Raw genomic sequence first — 19,975 nt, forward strand, 5'->3', positions numbered from 1 at the left:
AACATCACTAACCTTCAGAGCCATTAACAGGAGCTTCCTTAACAATACCTCTGTATTTATTTGATAATGAGGTACTGGGATTAACGTTGTTATTCTGAATAGTTGTCGTTGTAAAAGCGACACTGGCAGAATTACTACTGGTAGAATCTTTTGATGCAGTACTTGAGCTGTTGGATGGGACAGGACTCGGGGGTAGTTCCTGAGCGTGTAAACGTTGACGGATATTTGAGCGCGTTAAGGTCGACGTCAATTCACTTTGCAACTGACCTATTGTAGAGCTATCAAATTTGGAAGTACCATTCACATCAACATTAACACATGTTGAAGGAAGGAAGTCCATTTTCACTGGTGCTGGTCTGTCATTAGGCGAGGGGTAGGTGCCAATACAAACAAGAGGCTTAGAAGAATTAGAAGAATTTTCCTTGGGTACTTCAAAATAAGTATCAGGGGGGCTTAATGGAGACTTTGTCTTCACATTCACTTTAAACTCTTCCATTACCACAGAATTTCCAGGTACAGGTTGCTTAGTTTTGATTAGCACCGATGGCTTTGGAGTAGTGCCTCTACTAAACTCATCCTGCTGCTGAAAAAAAAATAGGATGTTAGTTTTCATTTGATATGTTATTTAAAAAAAAAACATACATTTCATAACAGGCTATTACGACAGGTAGAATGTAAATAAAAATTACAAGGACTAATGATTAATAGTAAGAGAAGAGAATAACATGAATGAAAAAATCTCAACACAAAACTAGATTATGAAAAAAGAAAAAAATCAATTGTTATAAAGAATAATTGGCATACGTTCTTTCTTTTACCATACTGAGATTAGTGTCTTGTCAAAATTAAAACAATTTCATAATCCAACTATGTGAACAAAACTTTACTATATAGTGACCATAATGAGCCAAGTATATGAATATTAATATTTTCTGTACACACAAGAAATTCTTCAATGTCAGAGGTGAGACGACACATAGCAGCCACTCAGTAGTATTGTTACAAATAAGCTTAAAGCGGGGTTTACACGGTCGAACGGTTCGTCAAACCGGTTGTTGAACTTGCTTGTCAAATGGTTTGAAGAGGGGGAGTCAGCCACAAAATGCATAAGATTTGTGAACAAAGAAGCCCCGCCCACAAAAGTCAGGCGAGGAAAAGCTTTCGACGAACCATTCGACGAACGTGCTCGGCAACCAAATATCCCGTTCACACGTTCGAACATCACTTCAAACACTTGTCTGTCGAACGTGGACCGTGCAAACCCGCCTTTAGAACTGCAGCACACTCCTAAATCTAGCTTAATATATAAGGTATATGTGACTATAGGAATGAATGGCGAGCGATTGTGACGCAGTTCCAGTAGGCCCTGCTGCTTCCTCCGCTGCCTTAGATGACCGCGGAGGTAGCAGCAGTAGGGGAGTCAGCATTATGAAGCTTCATCTGTGGTGGAAATGTGGGAGGTTGGGCTGTGGCACCCTAGCAGTACCAGCTGAACTCGGTTGAGTCCCTGATTTAGGCTGAAGGAACATAGAGAGTAGAGGTCCCCTTTTTGTTTTGTTTCATTGTTGGTGTCGGCTACCCCCCAAAATTGGGGGAAGTGCCTTGGTATATGGATGGATGGTGACTACTTGATCTTTATTTTGATACAGAAAATACAGTAATAGCTCAGCAATTAAACACCCCAGAATTTGAACAATTCTGTGATTGAACAAAATTTTTGAATGTTTTTGCCCTGAGATCAGACAAAAATTCAGACGTTTAACTTGGAAGAACCTGTATGGCTCAAGGCAAAGACAACAGATCCATCTCATGTATAGCTATTGTTCCAGTCAGAGCCACAAAACATTGTTCCAATAACTTTTTTGGTAATTTAATTTTAGTTTTTTATCCATATATAATGGCAAAAGAGGATATGTATTGTATATGAAATTATAACAATAAAAATCAATTGCTTATTAAAAAACGATATTGACTGGCACATCCTTGCATGATTTGTAATTCTTATCTTCATTTATAGGGTCGAGGATTGAAACGGGTAGACGAGAATGACCATGAATGGGAGGTAAATCAGTTGTTGTTTGCGGATGATACTGTACTGGTTCCAGACACAGAAGAGAAGCTTGGACGATTAGTGACAAAATTTGGAAAGGTGTGTGAGAGAAGGAGGTTGAGAGTTAATGTGGGTAAGAGTAAGGTTATGAGATGTACGAGAAGGGAAGGTGGTGCGAGGTTGAATGTCATGTTGAATGGAGAGTTACTTGACGAGGTGGATCAGATTAAATACTTGGGGTCTGTTGTTGCAGCAAATGGTGGAGTGGAAGCAGATGTGCGTCAGAGTGAATGAAGGTTGCAAAGTGTTGGGGGCAGTTAAGGGAGAAGTAAAAAATAGAGGTTTGGGCATGAATGTAAAGAGTTCTGTATGAGAAAGTGATTGTACCAACTGTGATGTAGGGATCGGAGTTGTGGGGAATGAAAGTGACGGAGAGACAGAAATTGAATGTGTTTGAGATGAAATGTCTAAGGAGTATGGCTGGTGTATCTTGAGTAGATAGGGTTAGGAACGAAGTAGTGAGGGTGAGAACAGGTGTAAGAAATGAGTTAGCAGCTAGAGTGGATATGAATGTGTTAAGGTGGTTTGGCCATGTTGAGAGAATGGAAAATGGCTGTCTGCTAAAGAAAGTGATGAATGCAAGAGTTGATAGGAGAAGTACAAGAGGAAGGCCAAGGTTTTGGTGGATGGATGGAGTGAAAAGGAAGCTCTGGGTGATAGGAGGATAGATGTGAGAGAGGCAAGAGAGTGTGCTAGAAATAGGAATGAATGGCGAGCGATTGTGACGCAGTTCCGGTAGGCTCTGCTGATTCCTCCGGTGCCTTGGATGACCGCGGAGGTAGCAGGAGTAGGGGATTCAGTGTTATGAAGCTTCATCTGTGGTGGATAACGGGGGAGGGTGGGCTGTGGTACCCTTAGCAGTACCAGCCGAACTCGGTTGAGTCCCTTGTCAGGCTGGGAGGAATGTAGAGAGGAGAGGTCCCCTTTTCTGTTTCATTTATTTGATGTCGGCTACCCCCCAAAATTGGGGGAAGTGCCTTGGTATATGTATGTATGTATGTATGTATGATTTAAAGGAAGGACAATATCCAAGGTAAAATTATTACATCATACATATACCAAGGCACTTCTCCAATTTTGGGGGGTAGCCGACATCAAACAAATGAAACAGAAAAGGGGACCTTTCCTCTCTACGTTCTTCCCAGCCTGACAAGGGACTCAACTGAGTTCGGCTGGTACTATATATAAAAAAAAAACAGATCACACAACGTTCTCTTCTACCTTGAACCTTGGATTCATGACACTTGCACAGTGAAGCCATCCAGTAAACAGTGTTTTATCTTTTGAGAATACCTGTATGTTTAGGAAATGTTAAGGCTGAAATGTGGGTTAATATAAATGTTTAGTTTGTTTTGAAACAAATTCCGTAGAAAGTGAATTATTAGACATTATATAAATTTCCTAGCACTAAATGTCAATTAACCTCATATTAAAATGTCTAACAACAACTGCCAGTCTCAAAAAATCAATACAATACTGTACTACAAATATAGTAGTCTTGGCAAACTCATTTTCCAAATAATTCTTTTAAATACCTTACAAAACTATGTTGACATATACTTTACAAACAACAAGCAATAAAGGCTACCACTAGTACTCTACATAAGCCTGACAAGCCAATATCTTGCAATAATCAGTATTGGAAAAGAAAATTTGGGAGTGAACACACAAACTTACAGTAGAGGGAAGCATGGGAATCGCCGTGGGCATACAGGATGGGAAGGAGAAGGTTCCTGGTGGTGATGCATTAGACTTTGTACAGTGGGATGATGTCTTTTGGTCTGATCTGTACTGGGATATGGAATTGGAACTAGAAGCTACAGACGCAGCTTGGGTAGCCTTGGACACATTATCAAGTGTATGAAGAATGTTTTTGGAAGGTTTATCAGGTATGTTCTGGAATCCGAGAGGAGGGAAAACACTTTGAGTAGACGTGGGTGGGGGAGGTGGTGGTGGAGGAGGAGGATGTGGTGAAATACAATTCGGTAAATGAGGAGGTACCTGGCTTTCTTTGGATGCCAACGATGCAGAGTTTTTGGGGGCCGTAAGAGAAATGCTATTAAGCATTTCTTTCCTTTTGTTGATAGATGTCACATCGTTGACCACATGCCCAAATTTACTGTTATCAATATTTTGGACATGACTAATACTGGACACATTTTTACTGATGGCACTGGGCCCTGTGCTCTTAACTTCCACTTTACTTGTCGACATATTCTGATTCAACCTGTCTATGATTTTCGAATTAACTTGCAGGGGGTTCGGCGTGGCTCTTGAAAGTTTCTGATGGCCTTGTATCCTGGCCACAGGTTTTTCTTCTTTCACCTCCTCCTCGGACATCTCTTTTGTGTCAAACATGCGTTTATGAGCCATCTTAAACTCTTCCATTAGCTGTAGAAGAAATTTGAAAATTATTCTTAGGGAAATGCTACGTTACAAATTTTAATTAACATTAGTAAGGCAAATTATTTTTATGATAACTAATACGACAAAATGCTCTTTCTATACAAAAGAAAAAAAAAAAAAAAATACTTCAACCTATAAATCTATGAAAAACTAAAAAAGTATCTATAAAAAATCTAATAAATTGAGAATTGATAATTTATTATGCTATTAATTTGCTTTCTTGATGAAAATACTATAAAAAATTCCAACAATTGTTTGAATTGTTACCACTAATTAAATTCCAACAAATATAAGAACAAATATTGATCATACAAAACAAATGATGATGATAGAATATAAAAAACAAATGGCAAACAACTTAAAGAATAATGGTTCTCTACCTTCAATCCAAATTTAAAACCATGTTTTTAAGTGAAATTATACTCTCACTTTTTAAAATGACCTATTCCACTATTTCCTTGAGGAGTCAAACCACAATACAGTACTTCCTTCATTCCTGAAGAAGTTCATCAGGTAGCTTGTCCTATTACTATCCGCGGTAAAATGTACGGGGAAAATGACTTACTTTATCATGTTGAGCTCTCTTTGGGTCCTTTGGTACGCTCTTTTCTTTGTCTTTTTTGAAAGCATCAATCTTGTCTTGGATCACCTTTGCCTTTGTCGCGTCATCGAGAGCGCCTGAATGGGATTCCTAAAAGGGAAGTTAAGCCAATAAGCTTTTTGGGGAATACGCTTTTTGGGGTCTAAAATTGCTTTCATATAGTCAAAACTCACTTACACCATAAGTTTTCCAAAAACTGTGTACAGATACTGATGCCATAATGAAAAAATGTTATTTTGATAATAAAATAAATTTTTGAATATACTTACCCGGTGATTATAATAGCTGCAACTCTGTTGCTCGACAGAAAAACTCTACGGAAAAATTCGCCAGCGATTGCTACACAGGTAGGGGGTGTACTCAACAGCGCCATCTGTCGTTCAGATACCCAGTACTCATTGTAAACAAAGAACTCAATTTTCTCCTCGGTCCACTGTGTCTCTATTGGGGAGGAAGGGAGGATCCTTTAATTTATAATCACCGGGTAAGTATATTCAAAAATTTATTTTATTATCAAAATAACATTTTTCAATATTTAACTTAGCCGGTGATTATAATAGCTGATTCACACCCAGGGGGGTGGGTAGAGACCAGCAAAATATGTTTACATCATATGAGCTAAGAATTTTTATTTCATTTTAGAAGTTATCAAAATAACTAAACAAAATAAATAGGTACCTGGTAATGAAGTCGACTTGAACAATTACTCTGCCTTTTTAAGTACGTCTTCCTTATGGAGCCTCGCGATCCTCTTAGGATGCTGAGCGACCCCTAGGAGCTGAAGTATCAAGGGTTGCAACCCATACAACAGGACCTCATCAAAACCTCTAATCTAGGCGCTTCTCAAGAAATGACTTTGACCACCCGCCAAATCAACTAGGATGCGAAAGGCTTCTTAGCCTTCCGGACAACCCAAAAACAACAATAAAAACATTTCAAGAGAAAGATTAAAAAGGTTATGGAATTAGGGAATTGTAGTGGTTGAGCCCTCACCCACTACTGCACTCGCTGCTACGAATGGTCCCAGAGTGTAGCAGTTCTCGTAAAGAGACTGGACATCCTTAAGATAAAAAGACGCGAACACTGACTTGCTTTTCCAATAGGTTGCGTCGATTATACTTCGCAGAGATCTATTTTGTTTAAAGGCCACGGAAGTTGCGACAGCTCTAACTTCGTGTGTCCTTACCTTCAGCAAAGCTTGGTCTTCCTCATTCAGATGGGAATGAGCTTCTCGTATTAACAGTCTGATAAAATAGGATAAAGCATTCTTTGACATAGGCAAAGATGGTTTCTTAACTGAACACCATAAAGCTTCAGACGGGCCTCGTAAAGGTTTAGTTCGTTTTAAATAGAACTTAAGAGCTCTTACAGGGCATAAGACTCTTTCTAGTTCATTTCCAACCATACGATAAGCTTGGAATATCGAACGATTTTGGCCAAGGTCGAGAAGGCAGCTCGTTTTTGGCTAGAAAACCAAGTTGTAGAGAACATGTAGCCGTTTCAGATGAGAATCCGATGTTCTTTCTGAAGGCATGAATCTCACTGACTCTTTTAGCTGTGGCTAAGCATACCAGGAAAAGTGTCTTTAAGGTGAGATCTTTCAGGGAGGCTGATTGTAGCGGCTCGAACCTGTCTGACATAAGGAATCTTAGTACCACGTCTAAATTCCAACCAGGTGTAACCAAACGACGCTCCTTCGTGGTCTCAAAAGACTTAAGGAGGTCCTGTAGATCTTTATTGTTGGAAAGATCTAAGCCTCTGTGACGGAAGACTGATGCCAACATGCTTCTGTAACCCTTGATAGTGGGAGCTGAAAGAGATCGTTCTTTCCTCAGATATAAGAGGAAGTCAGCTATTTGAGTTACAGAGGTACTGGTCGAGGATACGGATACTGACTTGCACCAGTTTCGGAAGATTTCCCACTTCGATTGGTAGACTAAGGGTGGATGTTCTCCTTGCTCTAGCAATCGCTCTGGCTGCCTCCTTCGAAAAGCCTCTAGCTCTCGAGAGTCTTTCGATAGTCTGAAGGCAGTCAGACGAAGAGCATGGAGGCCTTGGTGTACCTTCTTTACGTGTGGCTGACGTAGAAGGTCCACCCTTAGGGGAAGTGTTCTGGGAACGTCTACTAGCCATCGAAGTACCTCGGTGAACCATTCTCTTGCGGGCCAGAGGGGAGCAACTAGCGTCAACCTTGTCCCTTCGTGAGAGGCGAACTTCTGCAGTACCTTGTTGACAATCTTGAACGGAGGGAATGCATATAAATCTAGATGTGACCAATCTAGGAGAAAGGCATCTATATGAACTGCTGCTGGGTCCGGGATTGGTGAGCAAAATATTGGGAGCCTCTTGGTCATCGAGGTTGCGAAGAGATCTATGGTTGGCTGGCCCCAGGTGGCCCAAAGTCTCTTGCATACATCCTTGTGGAGGGTCCATTCTGTTGGAATTATTTGTCCCTTCCGACTGAGACAATCTGCCATAACATTCAAGTTGCCTTGGATGAACCTCGTTACTAGTGATATGTTTAGACCTTTTGACCAGGTGAGGAGGTCCCTTGCGATCTCGTACAACGTCAGAGAGTAGGTCCCTCCTTGCTTGGAGATGTACGCCAAAGCCGTGGTGTTGTCCGAGTTCACCTCCACCACTTTGCCTTGAAGGAGAGACCTGAAGCTTTTCCAGGCCAGACGTACTGCCAGTAGCTCCTTGCAGTTGAAATGCATTGTCCTTTGACTCGAGTTCCATATTCCCGAGCATTCCCGACCGTCTAATGTCGCACCCCAGCCTACGTCCGATGCGTCCGAGAAGAGAACGTGGTTGGGAGTCTGAACAGCCAGGGGAAGACCCTCTCTTAGGTTGATATTGTCCTTTCACCAAGTCAGACAAGACTTTATCTTTTCGGAAACCGGGATCGAGACCGCTTCTAGCGTCTTGTCCTTTTTCCAGTGAAAAGCTAGATGGTATTGAAGAGGACGGAGGTGTAGTCTTCCTAGTGACACAAATTGATCCACGGATGACAGCGTCCCTACCAGACTCATCCACAGCCTGACTGAGCAGCGTTCCTTCTTCAGCATCTTCTGGATGGATAGCAGGGCTGGGGGCTGATCGTCTTGTTGTTCAGCAACGTCCTCATCCGAAACTGATGAGGAAACGGCAACGGAGTGGGCAACGTCTGGCTCGCTGAATCCGGTCGCACTGGTGGATGCGTGACGGAGCCGGACGCAATATCATGGAACTGCTGCACAGTCTGTGAACTGTCAACAACCATGGGTGCGCGAGGAAGCACAGCGTCAACCCGAGACTGTCTAGACCGTCTGGGTTGTGCAGTCAACACCCTACCGGGTTGCTGAGGTTGACGCACTGCGTCAAAACAAGTCACCTCTGCTGGTTGTTGAACGTCCTGAACGTCAACAACCACCTCCGAGCGTCGCTTAACGTCAACGTGCGGCTGGCAACCCACACTGGGTCGCATCGGTGGAGGAACCACCTCAACTGGCAGACGCGAGTAGGTTACCTCAGCGTCAACAGGGCGCACAACCGACCGGTTGGAAGGTTGTTGGCCAGAAGGTTCTTCTCCGCATTTAAGTCCTCTATCAAGGACGCAAGCTTGGACTGCATGTCTTGCCGCAAAGCCCATTAAGGGTCTACGGGAGCAGGTGTGGCAACAGACGGGGTTAGCGACTGAGGCGGAACCGTTTACCATCCCTGAAAGCCTTGTTATGCGTGACATAATAGTACAGCAAAACTTCAAAGGCTCGACAACAGCTGTGAAGTTGACCTGTAAACAACTTGGAGCGTCTTCTGGCTAGGCGCCAGGGAGAGTCTACCAGAATTGAGAAGTCTATCTGGGCAGAGGCATGAACTCCCAAGCCGAGAACTTCTCTCGTGTCATATCAGACTCTCGCTCTATAAACCAGTTTAAAAGAAGGGAAAGCAAAGGCTATATCCCCCAAACTCCTCCTGGTGAAAAACCAGTCGCCTAGCCAACGTAACGCTCTCTAGGAGAGCGAGAGAGCACTAGCTTAAAAACAACGGCTTCGAAGTAGCTAGGCCTAGTGTAAGCTCTGACGTTTAGGCGAACGAGGAGCAGCAGTTACAAAAAGATTCGGACGAAGATCCTTAAAAAAATCATCATGATTTAATTAAAGTCCATAGGAGGCTAAGCAGCTTTAGGCTCCTCTCCATCTGATAGAGTCCTCAAGGGAATATCAGTAGGAGGGAGAACAGCAACTTCCTCATCTACAGGAACCTTGTCCGATAAAAGCTGAGTCTCTCACTGGTGCATTAGTAGCGGACCAGAACGCAACGTCATGTAACTGCTTGACAGTCTGTGAACTGTCAACAACTGAACTGTCAACCACAACAGGTGCGTGAGGACGCCAGCGTCCACTCGAGACTGCTTTGACTGCTAGACTGAGCAGTCAAAACAACTCTAGAATGCGGAGGTTGACGCACAGCGTCAAAACAAGTCAACTCCGATTGTTAGTGAACGTCTTGAACGTCAACAGGAGCATCAGCCAGTGGCCTAACGTCCAAATGCGGCTGAAAAACCACACGAGACCGCATCGAGTGTGGTTCTAAACAACCTGACTGACGTGACTAAGCTACGCCAACGTCAACAGTAAGCACAAAGGAACGTTAGGTTGGCTGAAAGCCAGGATATCGATGAGATAAACGGCTAGACTCAACGGACTAATCGGCAGAATAGTCTTCCATAAGGGAGGCAAGCATATACTGCATGTTTTGCCATACAACCCCTTAAGGATCAACGGAAATGGTTGTGGTAATAGACGAGGGTAACGTCTGTGACCGCAACACTTTGCCTACAAAAAAAGACTCTCGGAGTCTGTGTTACGCTTTTGTTAGGCGGAGAGCAGTTATCCGATGACTGCATAGGGTCAGAGCTGTCCTAATGGCTGTAACCAGGACGCTGGACCTGTCCTGAAAGGACTGACTTTCGCTTAAGGGCTTCGAAACCTTGTGACAGGTTTCTTATGCGAAAAGCCTACGGATGGCGAGGAGAAACGTCTCTCTCGTCTTATGGTAGGGGAGATCTTGGTAAGATACACCCGATACCATAGAGGGAAAACGTCTGTTCGTTGGTCAAGGCCTCTCGAACCCATAAGTCGTTTGACATTACTTCTCCCCTGGGCTTGGGAGCATGTAAGAGGTCCCGGACTAGGTGAACGACAGGCACGAACAGACGAACCCTCGGACGCAACACTGAAACACTTTGCGCCTCGGACGCAACACTGTAACACTTTGCGCATATCACTTTATCACTTCGATTTTCTGTTTTGCACTTATTTCTACCTGAAACACGCAATTCTACCCTTCATTAAAAGGTAGTAATTGCGAAATTAGTCGTATAATGCAAGCTCATAATACCAGCAAAAAACAGAAAACATATTTTAAGATAAAAAGAAAAATCAGTGGCTGGGAAAGAGACTAAACACTAGTTCATATAACTACGTTTTCAATCTCTCACCGCACATAGCCTGGGGACGAGAATAAAAACCTAAAAACGTTTTATCCTTCCTCCCCGTACAGCGACTAGGGACGTGAGTAACACGAGAACAACGTTACCCGCTTGAACGGAACGTTTTCTCTCCTCTCTCTCCCTCCGTCTCTATCTCTCTCTCTCTTTCTCTCTTGATTTCGCACCTAAGAGAAGAGCCCAATTATATATCGTCAAAAAAACATGTTATTTGACTAAAGGAAAAAACTGAAAGGTTTTTCAAATAAAAAGTTCCTTTAAATTAGAATTTAAAACATTTAAGCTAAGAAAGAAAGAACAAAACGTCAGAATCGATTTACTCTTACTGCAAAGTGAAACCGTGATACACTCTCTCTCTATCGTAACGATAGAGCGCATGTTGAACGTCCTGAACGTCAACAACTGCGTAGCATAAAAAACTAAACGTTAGTTCATCTTTGAAAACAGTACGAAGACTATCAAAGAAATTCTTTCATAAAATATTACATTTAAAAAGTTTTAAATCCTTAGCTCTTTAAAAGCTAAAGACGATATAAAGGGCTCAACGTTGATTAACTTCGGTTTCCAAGTTAGGACCGCCTACTCTCAGGAAAGGTCTATATAAACAAAGCATTAAAATTTATTTTTATATGTTTATAAAAAATGGAAAGTTAATCGAAGAGGCCTAATAAAGGCGGAGAGATATAAAATATATAGGGGAAAATCTATAACGTGATAAGATAATTACTAAAAGCCTAAACACACTTCCATCTAAGGGAAGGGTCGGCCATTTAAAAGTGAAAGAAAGTCCATACTCTCTTTGTCACCATAATTAAATCTATCCAAAACGAGTTCAAGTTTTAAGATGAAGATAAAACACCTGCATAGCGAAAGCTCAAAACTAGAATAGTGTACTTCACCAAATAGTTGTGAAAACAAATCCAGTTAGCAACAGCGAATTAGTAGGTCTTGCCGGTAGCCCGACAGAGAGAAAATTGAGTTCTTTGTTTACAATGAGTACTGGGTATCTGAACGACAGATGGCGCTGTTGAGTACACCCCCTACCTGTGTAGCGATCGCTGGCGAATTTTTCCGTAGAGTTTTTCTGTCGAGCAACAGAGTTGCAGCTATTATAATCACCGGCTAAGTTAAATATTGAAAAATAAAACATTACATTTAGAAAGGCTTTGTGGTGCTATTATAATGAAAGTGGGAGATACAGTACACATCTATAATTGTATATACAGTATACATAATTTATAATTCACACACACTAACATACATTCACACTTTTGAAACTGATCAAACTGTCCAATATTTGACATTTAGACAACATGAACTTATCTAAACATTGATTAAAAGCTTAACCTAAAAAGATACAAATCAAACTGTTTAATGATACTGCATGAGAAAAGTACCGGTATATCCCAAAAGATGATAAATAAATGTAATAGAGGAATATTTTTGTTCTATACAAAATCAACTTGTGGAGAAATATTCATGTATGCTTGTATGCAATTTTTATTAGAATAAAGTTTATTTACATTATCATCTCATAGAATTAATACAGTATTTCTTCTCTCTAAAATAAAAAAGGGGGGCTAAATTCTCTAGAGCAGGAGGGATAACAGGTTTCTTTTTCAGTTTTGAAAGCTAAATTCTCTAGAGCAGTAGGGATAACAGGTTTCTTTTTCGGTTTTGAAAGCTAAATTCTCTAGAGCAGGAGGGATAACAGGTTTCCTTTTCGGTTTTGAAAGCTAAATTCTCTAGAGCAGGAGGGATAACGGGTTTCCTTTTCGGTTTTGAACGCTAAATTCTCTAGAGCAGGAGGGATAACGGGTTTCCTTTTCGGTTTTGAACGCTAAACTCTCTAGAGCAGGAGGGATAACGGGTTTCCTTTTCGGTTTTGAACGCTAAACTCTCTAGAGCAGGAGGGATAACAGGTTTCCTTTTCGGTTTTGAACGCTAAACTCTCTAGAGCAGGAGGGATAACAGGTTTCCTTTTCGGTTTTGAAAGCTAAACTTTCTAGAGCAGGAGGGATAACAGGTTTCCTTTTCGGTTTTGAAAATTAGACAAAATCATCTGTGGGAAATTATTACTGATAATATTTTTAACGAATATAAATAATTTATTCCTGAAGAGGTTCCAGACTTTTTTCCAGATATTATTTATTGCCAACATGAAAGAAATTGGATATTTTGAATTAAAACTATATTCAAGTTCTAGTTTTGAATATAGCCTGTAGATCAAAAGAGAAACTGGCTTTTATCAAAGACAGGAAGGGGAAAAAATGGCCTAACGTTAAGCAAATTAGTCGGCTTTAACTTAAAGGTTATAACTCTAGCTTTAAAAATAAATCAATTATGGGTTTTAGTGGGAAAAGGATAAAATACTTAGCCTTCATGTCACCTTTTTAAAAACTTCTATAGATTTCAATTTATAAAATAGTTATTGATGTAGCTATTGAAATAAAAATTACGTAAATGTTTTGCATTTTTGGAGGGAAAACAAGGATTATTTTTTTTTATTTTTTTTTTTTTTTTACCAGGAAAGGGGTGGCTAAATCTTTTGGACCTCACCATAATGATTATCATCTGACAAAACTGGTTCTGCTTTGAAAATAAGAATTGCTAATAGCAAAATTACATTTTCATAAAAGGATAAAAGGATAAAAGGGAAGTCTTCAGGACAGGGATGAACTCAGATGTTAGTTACTGAGTGTACTAGTTGAAGCTTATTTTTCATAAGAGAAAAAATTTCTCATGCTTAGCTTTAAAAATAATAATTCTAGTTTTCAAAGATGTAAAAACTTTAGTTTGGAAAAATGGACACTGTCAACTTTTGCCTGCATTGGCATATATTTCTTGGCTTTACAAGGGTTGGCCAAAAGGAATTCTAATCAAACGAAACATTGCTAGACTTACAAATAATTTTGTTAGTGATCTTACATAAAAAGTCCCGACTTATTAAAATAATTAGATCCATAAAAGGGATTTTGACATACGAAAAATTAATTTCTGGGTGAGATAGCCATGTCGTCCTGATGATGGAAGTTCCTCTAGGCAGCTTTCTACTTGGGATATTTCCTGCGAGTAATATACCAGAGAATTTATCCTTTAGAGGTATCGCAGGGTTCTACCCCTGTAGCAAATATCCCGAGAGATATCGTGTATGTAACAGGGACTTGTTTAAAACAATCATAGGTATCCTTCCCCGAACAGAGTTGACCTAGAGGAACTTCCAACAGGACGACATGGCTCGAGCCCAAAAATTGTCAATATACAAATGACTTGGTATGAGTTGACCAGGAAGAACAGCATTCACCTATGAAATCTGTATATAAAGTATATTATACATTGAATAATCTATAAAAAAGTTTCTTAAAAATAAATTTATGAAAAGAGTGAGAAAGAGGTGATTTTTCTACTTAACAGAAAATTACATTTTCAAGAAAAACAAATTCATACTGCAGTAATCTTGACACTCACCTGTGCATTACGACGTTCCAGTTCTCTGCTAAGGGCAGAGGCTAAACTAGGTTGATGATTACTAGAAGGCTGAGGGGGTGGTGGAGGTGGAGGAGGGGGCACGCCCCTAAGTATTTGGGACTCATTATTGCTATGTTGTGACATTTGAGGTGCTGACGGCTTAGGTGGGGGTGGAGGAGGTATATTAGACTGTACAGTACAATGAACGTTCCTAATACAGGACGACAGGTTGCTGGTTAAAGGCAGGTCTTCCCAAACGGTACTTTCACTACTACTGGCGGACAACGAGCCAATGCTCTTACAGCGCCGAGGGGGAGCACCTGAACCACACAAGGACCCTAAACCACTACTACTGCTGCTGCTATGTGCTGGAGAGGCTGGAGGTGACACTTGATGTGAATTGGATCGACAAGAGGACAGAGTGGTTGTATTTTTACGAGGAGGTGGAGGGGGAGGCGGGGACTTTATAAGGACACGAGTTGTGTGGCGCCCACTGGCGATGGAAGATGTGGGGCTAGGAGGTGCCTGCAGATGAGGGGGAAGGGGCTGGCTGGAGCAGTTGATCACAAGAGGGGTCAATGGAGCACTCTGGGTATGCACTAAACCACGACGTCTCTCCTCCTGGTAGGTCGAGGGCCAGCACAGGAAGGAAAGTGAATAAAGAGGTGCAGAAAGCAAAGACAATAATGAACAGCACCTATTTCAGGGTTCCACAGAATTAAAAAAATTATAGTACCAAATACCACCTGACTATTCAATATTTTCAATCAAGTCATGATGGGGTTAGATTCATAAAACCTAAGTTACAATTTCAAGTAATCCTCACCACTTCTGCACTGGAAGGAAATTTTTCACATTCGCAACCATTCACACAGTATTACACCTTACCGCACTAAACATACAAAGCACACACTACCAATACACTGAAAGAATACAGTATACCCGGGATGGCAGTCAAGATTATGTGGTATGTTATGCAAGTTTATCTTATCTAATCATATCGCATTACTTATTTTAACAATCTCAACTTTTCAAAGATAAGATTTATGACTCAGCTGAGATGGGTACAGCCGTATGTAAAGCAAGTCAGGTACAGTATCTAATATTTACCAATGAAAATGCTATGAAAATATCTTTATAAATAAGGTTCACAAGAACAATAAAGGATGGCTTAGATCTACTTTGCAAATTGCTTAAGTTATCATAAATGTTTAAACTCTCAGTTTAGAATCATTATAGATAATATTAACAATAATCTACAATATAGTACGACTATTTTAAATGGCATATGAAAAAAAATAATCTGCCATTTAATTGTACTAAAAAGTACAAAGCTAGAACAATTATCTTATCAATATTAGCAGAGATTACATCGTTACCTATCTCTTGGACTTTCCCCAAAATAAAATTCAAATACAACCTCTATAAAATTATGGAAATTATTCTACCTCTTACTATGCAACATGATATTTCAAAACTATACTTTGTATTTACTTGAATGACTGCTATTTTTACAAGGTACAGGAATTTAACTGGATAACTGGACCAAAATTCTTAATTCCCCAATAGCATGATTTTTTTCTTATTTAAGGTCCGATTTTTTCAATACAAACTGGTTACTCACATACATCCCTTTATTCATGGTCTACAAATTTCTGAGACACTGCAGTCTTTGTTTAACACACGTCAAGACACTGCAGTCACTTCGTTCAACAAATATACCTGAGACACTACAATCTTTGTTTAACAGACATGTCTGAGACACACTGTAGTCTTTTTGTTTAACAGACATGTCTGAGACACGGCAGTCTCTTTGTTTAACAGACGTGTCTGGCCCACTGCAGTCTTTAGTCTAAAAGACAGAAGAAGAGCAATAGCCCACGAGCCCACTTCACATAAACATCCTAGATCCTCAGATACTCATCACACACATGCCTCACTTTTTGTGGCATATGGAAAACACTGACAAAGATCAATTAAGCCAAGAGGCAACGGATTACTCTAAGTGATATTATTATTATTATTATTATTAATATTCCTTGCTAAGCTATAACCCTACTTGGAAAAGCAGGATGCTATAAACCCAGGGGCTCCAACAGGGAAATTAGCCCAGTGAGGAAAGGAAATAAGGAAAAATAAAATATTTTAAGAACAGCTACATCAAAATAAACATTTCCTATATAAACTATAAAAAGTTTAACAAAACAAGAGGAAGAAAAATAAGATAGAATAGTGTGACCGAGTGTACCCTCAAGCAAGAGAACGCTAGCCCACGACAGTGAAAGACCATGGTACAGAGGCTATGTCACTACCCAAGACTAGAGAACAATGGTTTGATTTTGGAGTGGCCTTCTCCTAGAAGAGCTACTCTTATTTAGGTTGGTATTTAAATAATCAAATCTGATTTATACAAAATTTCATTTGTTTCACAACAAACCCATAACACATATACAGTCTGAACCACAATTCAAGTAGGAGCTTTCACCTGGTTAATGGCGCTGGACACCAATGGTGAAAAACACTTGGTGACTAGGATAGGTAAGAAACCAAAGGTTCTGGCAAATCTGCGTGTCATAAGGAGAAAATGTGGGTTCCTTAAAAGAGTGAGTAATTTAGAGATATATGTAAGTAACCCCAGAAGACAGACTCTTGGGATGCAAGAAAAGAAAGAGAGTAAAATTTTAAAGTTAGGAAAAGAGAGGATGATGATTCCAGCAAATACGACCCTAAAGGTAAAATTTAAAACTTCAAAGAAGTTAAAATTTTGCAGAAGAATGTCACCTATGTGTACCTACAGTCAGGATAGCAATCTTACCTGTGCCTCTTTGCCATTAATCACCTTGCTACAAGCTCTAAGAACATCTTTCTTATTAAGAAAAATTTTTTCTGGAGACTTTAATTGATTGACCTGTAGACAAAAAGAATCTAAATGGTGCTGTCATCTGTGGTCTTCCTGAGGTAACAAACAACAGCTCTTACTTAGAATTGTACAATTCTCTTCATTAAAGGTATAGAATATTAAAAAAGAGCAGTGAGTGTGTAGGGTGCCAATGACTTGTCCTAACAGCCCATGAATCAGTGTCTGCTTCATTCAAAGGATGTTTTTAACTAACCCCCTACAGAGAGGGGTTTAAACCCTACTCCTTTGCAAGGGATGTCTTTAACACCAAATGTTTCCCATGAAGAATTCAATGCAACTCCTTTCAATGGATGTTTTCTATTTTTGAGACAATGTATTTAAAAAGGCTGACAGAAAACATCAACCTCATATAAATGTGGGTAAAAACTAAAGAAAAATAAGATTCATTGTTATATAAGTGTTAATCTCACAAATACTCATAATATTACTTGGAATTTAGTCACTTCCCACGAATATCAAACCTGCTAATGTTGAGGGGCACCTGAATTGGATGTACCCTTGACTATTACTAGGGAAAAGATGGTGATCATGCAGTCAGTTAACAACAAGTGCTATATAGTAAATGTATTCAGCTTTCTATTGCCATTTTCAGTTTCTATCTTTATCCCTTTGTTAGTTATGATAAGAATGTAAACTTAATTAGGTTGAAACATGATGTCATTGCTCCATGGCCCTAAGTTATAAACCAGACTGCGATTTTGCCATGGCCGGGATCACGATAGGGAAGAAATAATAGAATAATGGGCTTTATGTCATCCAGCAGTAAGGAAGACAATCCAGGAATTTTGTCAAGATCTAAACAACACACAACAAGCAAGCCCAGCGTTTGACAAGTGGCTGAGGATCATGGCAGAACAAGAATATGTGCATTGGGCTAAAATTATTCTACCTATTAGGCATAAGTCAAGTGTATCAGACATTCGAGGACTAAATATGGTTATACAGGAGTGATGGATTTGTAACGAAACAATCGTCATTTAGTGGATCACACTTTTAAAATATGAGGTTCTACTTCAAAAACAAAAAATACAAAACTTTTCCAATTACTGTTTCAACTTTAGTCTAGGATTCCCTAAGGCAGGTCACTCACTATTTTACTTACATTTAAGGTTTGTTTCCATCATGAGGCTCAATACTGCACAGTATTCTAGAAATTTTATTCCAACTGTGACCAAGTTGTGGAATGATCTTCCTAATCGGGTAGTTGGATCGGCAAATGTTTTTATGCTGAGCAGGCTGACCAAGTTTTTTTAAAGCTTATATATGAAATATCTGTTGTGATGTTGTTACTGTTTTTAAAATATTTTTATTAATTGTTAATTATTTCTCATATCGTTTATTCATTTCCTTATTTACATTCATCACTGGGCTATTTTTCCTTGTTGGAGCCCTTGGGCTTACAGCATCCTGCTTTTTTAACTAGGGATGTAGTTTAACTAATAATAATAATAATAATAATAATAATTATAATAATAATAATAATGATACCTTCTCTTATATTATATAACACTGTACACTTGTAATTTCCTGGCAAATTTCATGCTCTAACAATCACTCTCAAGAAAGTTTAATATCCGATTAGAAAAGATGACTGATACAGGGCCTACAAACACAACGCTGATAATGACTGTCTTATAGCTATAAATACAATTTTTTTATGTTTTTCATTACTTTCAACAAAAACTTATCACAGAAGTGCTTCAAAGGGAATCATTCAAGTGACAAATTGTAATGAATAAATTGTGAAGACTTATACGTCTTTTAATATAAAAGTGATAGCATTGGTATTTGGAAAAAAATTCTGTGGAACCCTAAACCATGACTGTACATCAATTAGATGGTGCAAATATTTTCTTTATACAAATTACAAGTACCTTATACTCATCATTTTGATAAATAAAGTGTAAAATTTTCTTGAAATAAATTATCTAACAGAGTACAAGAATATAAGGTAGTAAAGAGGAAAAATGTGCAAAGATATACTTGGAAGTGAACAACGAATTATAAATACTTGAATTGTGCAATATCTATATACAACAGAAACAGAAGATCATGTTACAATGTATATCTAGTGATATAGCCGAGATTGCAAATGCAATTATTTACATAGGAAAATACTACTGTATAGTTTTATTTATGAAATTATACAAATTAATATTTTTTTTTTACTGTAATTATCTGTGACAAAATTACAATACCATTTAGGAATTTATTATTGGTACTCTTATAGTAAACTTAAAGACTTTATATTATAAATTTCAAAACTTTATATTGTAAGCTTTAAAACATTATATGGCTTAATATTTCTTTCCTTACCTCAAATTTTCTTCGTTCTTCTGCCAACAAACTGGCTTCCTCTTGCAACTTTCTCTGCTCTTCCCTGAGTTCCCGTAACTGGCGTTCGACCAGCGACTCCGTTACTTGCAGCGAGCTACTGCTACTGGAATTTCCTGCGGCCAAACCCATGCTACCAGACGAAGACCTCACAGTCACCTGAGAAGTCCCGCTGCTAAGTGTTGAAGTCTATGAAGGAAAAAAAAAAATAGGAAAAAAATTCAAAATGTCACTTTATCACTTATACATCCAATGGAAATTTTGAATGCAACATAAAACAGAAGACAAATAATGAGAACTATTGCACACTGCATCCCACCTTATGAACATGACTTCTACATACTGAAGTAAATGCAGCAAGTCATACATTGGGCCATCTACTAGTCAACATTAATTCCACTAAGAACACCAAGAGCACATACAGAATTCCTTTTTGCAATTATGGAGGAGGTTTCAAGTAAACAATACTTTCTCAGCCGTGAATGCCTTACTGTGTGTTTTGTCACAATAATCAATAAAAATATGTTATGTAGAGCACTTACTAGTCCCCTTCAGGGGATACTACACATCAAAGTGATCCATTACAGTTCCCATCAAACATTCATGAGGTCTGTTACAAGAGGTTTGCTTATTTGCTTTTTTTTT

General features: G+C 39.2%; 1 protein-coding gene across 2 annotated transcripts in view; it reads right to left on the reverse strand.

Annotated features, from left to right (window-relative positions):
- LOC137655622 (serine-rich adhesin for platelets) overlaps positions 1-19,975 on the reverse strand; it is a 140,769-nt gene that overhangs the window by 10,164 nt on the left and 110,630 nt on the right. The window contains exons 9-13 of one of the 2 annotated variants that reach the window (XM_068389537.1): positions 19,313-19,519; positions 14,077-14,697; positions 5,082-5,207; positions 4,112-4,501; positions 13-580 (exon numbers count right to left, since the gene is read on the reverse strand). In XM_068389537.1, coding sequence (XP_068245638.1) covers positions 13-580; positions 4,112-4,501; positions 5,082-5,207; positions 14,077-14,697; positions 19,313-19,519 — 1,912 coding nt within the window. Of the gene's footprint in view, positions 1-12; positions 584-4,111; positions 4,502-5,081; positions 5,208-14,076; positions 14,698-19,312; positions 19,520-19,975 lie in introns of both variants that reach the window. The other variant, XM_068389536.1, reaches the window with a different exon arrangement.

The sequence above is a fragment of the Palaemon carinicauda genome, chromosome 16 (genome assembly GCF_036898095.1).
Source record: "Palaemon carinicauda isolate YSFRI2023 chromosome 16, ASM3689809v2, whole genome shotgun sequence".
Lineage (NCBI taxonomy): Eukaryota > Metazoa > Arthropoda > Malacostraca > Decapoda > Palaemonidae > Palaemon > Palaemon carinicauda.